This window comes from Brassica oleracea, chromosome C4 (genome assembly GCF_000695525.1).
Source record: "Brassica oleracea var. oleracea cultivar TO1000 chromosome C4, BOL, whole genome shotgun sequence".
NCBI classification, from domain to species: Eukaryota; Viridiplantae; Streptophyta; class Magnoliopsida; order Brassicales; family Brassicaceae; genus Brassica; species Brassica oleracea.
The window spans coordinates 46341440-46343924 of NC_027751.1; the positions used below are offsets into that span (position 1 = coordinate 46341440).

General features: G+C 42.8%; 1 protein-coding gene across 1 annotated transcript; it reads left to right on the plus strand.

Moving 5' to 3' along the window:
• The first annotated feature begins 240 nt into the window (after positions 1-240).
• On the plus strand, positions 241-1434 carry LOC106340828 (F-box/kelch-repeat protein At4g38940-like). Its single transcript, XM_013779662.1, has one exon. It carries the CDS (start codon positions 245-247, stop codon positions 1367-1369), a length of 1125 nt encoding a protein of 374 aa, XP_013635116.1. The 5' UTR covers positions 241-244; the 3' UTR covers positions 1370-1434.
• Positions 1435-2485: the final 1051 nt, after the last annotated feature.

Genomic DNA, 2485 nt, shown 5'->3' on the forward strand with positions numbered 1-2485 from the left:
CCACCCTTTAACTCTAAACCCTAAGTTTGTGACTTTTGATAAAACATTAAGTATTATTTTTGTGACTTTTGACCTTGAGTGCTAGTTTGGGAACATAAACTTGATTTAGTGCTATTTTTGTCTTTTTCTCGTGATATTAGGGCAGTTCTATAAAAACGCGGCTACCCAAACTAGGGCTTCAGGCCTTCTCCCCCTATATTACGGTTTTCTGCTTTCATTCCTTTTCTTTTTTTTGGGGGGTAAAATGTTAAGAAGAGGTTTTCTGCTTAGATCTAAAACGTCTTCTAAGACTCTGGCGCCAAAAGAGGTTTCACCCTCGGAACCACCGTTTCTGACGACGACGTCACTTCCCCATGACATCGTCGTTAACATCTTAGCCCATGTTCCGAGATCCCACTATCCAAAGCTCTCCCTCGTCTCCAAGTACTTCCGATCGATCGTTAGGTCGCGTGAGATATACGCGAGACGATCCTCCTTGGGATGCACGGAGCACTGTCTCTACCTCATCCTCTCCAACCTAAGAACCAAGGAGAACCGTTGCTACATTCTCCTCCGGAACGGCAGTCACCCCCGCTTGGTCCTTGTCCCTTCGCTTCCCGCTTTGCCCCGCGGACCGTACCGTTCAAGCTTCGCTGCGGCGGGCTCGAAGATATACATGTTTGGTGACGGTAACGACGGCAGTACGGCGCTAAGCATCGACTGTGAGTCTCACACCGTGCGATCTCTCCCTAGCATGCCTGAGCCTTTGGTTTACACAGTCGCTGACGTCATCGACGGGAGAATCTACGCCATTGGACGTGATAACAGGGACTTGGACAAGATGATGGTGGTGGTGTTCAACACAGAGACGCAAACGTGGGAACCTGAGAAGACGACGTCTGATGTAGAGGCAGGTGACATGTATCATGGAAGTGTGGTGATGGCTGGTAAGATGTACACTAAAGATTTTGATAGCTCCTATGTTTACGAGCCAGAGGGGAGGAAATGGGGAACAGACGAGGTTATGAACTCTAAGGAGTGGAGGTATGGGTGCGTTGTTGATGATGTACTGTACTATTACGAATGTGAAGAAGATTGTGTGAAAGAGTTGAGAGCCTTTGATAGAAAGGAGAGGTGTTGGCGAGTGGTGAAAGGTTTGGAGGCATTGTTGGCGGAGACTAGAAGTTCACTGTGGTCAAAGACTGGGAGTTACGGTGGGAAACTAGCTTTGTTTTTTCCTAAAGGAGATGAAAGAAGAGGGGAGGAGATTTGGTGTGCAGAGATTTCGCTGGAGAGACGTCAAGGAGGGGAGATTTGGGGTAAAGTTGAGTGGTGCGGTCGTCTTGTGACTGGGTTTCAATTGAAGGAATCTCTAGATGTTGTTGTTTGATGATACCACAACTATCCTTCTGCTTCATATAAACTTGTCTTTTTTTTTCTTTTTCTTTTTTTTTATAACAGTATTTCGTTTGTGCTTTCTTTTTATTGTTACCAACTTTCATCTTGGTGTGAAGATGTTTAGTCTTCTGTTACCGAGCTTATGATTGTTTGGAACCAGTAAGTTAAAACATTTGGTTATGTGTTCTTTTAGTTTTTTTTTTCTATATTCTGTTTCTGGTAATCGAATTTAGAGAGTGAATAAAAACCACACCAGGAATTGTACATGAAAAGGTAAACATTGCAAACAAATATAGCAGAAGAATATCACAACACAAAAAGGAATATATCTTTGCAATAACCTCAAAAAAACCCTCTCTAGGGTAGTCATAAGGATCAAAGGGGAAAAAGAGTTGAAAGGCTTATAGATTAGGGATGGTTGTTTCACCTCAGTATCTAACGGCTACCGGTCAGTCCCTCCTCGCCCTCTACTAAATTTTTGGAGTAATCTAGCAGACTTCTGATTCTATTTTTTGCTCTCATTTGCGTTGTTAAGACGTAAAAAACTTAGAATTTTTGTTTCTTTTCGGCAACCTGAGAACCCTAGTCTTCTGCCTCCAAAACATTTCCTATACCTTAATTAAGAGCGTAAGAAAGGTCCTTCAAAGCGTATGATATCTCTTCGGTTGTTGCCACATCACTTGAATATATATCCTCAACCGTCTGTAAGTTCCTCCATTTGCTTTTCAAAATTTACATCGTTTACCGTTGGCTCAAAGCTCTGCGACAGCTTCCAACATGTTCCATAATATTTGCATCCGTAGGTACACTACAAGAAAACAGCGGCATACTGAGGGAAAAAATCGTCGGTATGTCGTCGGAATAACGCTATTCCGACGACATACCGACGAAAAAAATCCTCGGAAATAACTCCTCGAAAATTCATCTTTCCTCGGAAATCCCTCGGAAATTTCCGACGGAATTCCGAGGAAATGAATTTCCGAAGAAATTCTGAGGACCACAAGTTCGTCGGAAATTCCTCGGAATATTCCGAGGAAGATGTCGTCGGAATATTCCGAGGGATAAACTTCCTCGGAATATTTCCAAAATTAAAAAAAAAAATTATAAA

Excerpts from the sequence above, each read along its gene's own strand:
- LOC106340828 (XM_013779662.1), top strand. The coding sequence starts at position 245 with ATGTTAAGAAGAGGTTTTCTGCTTAGATCTAAAACGTCTTCTAAGACT.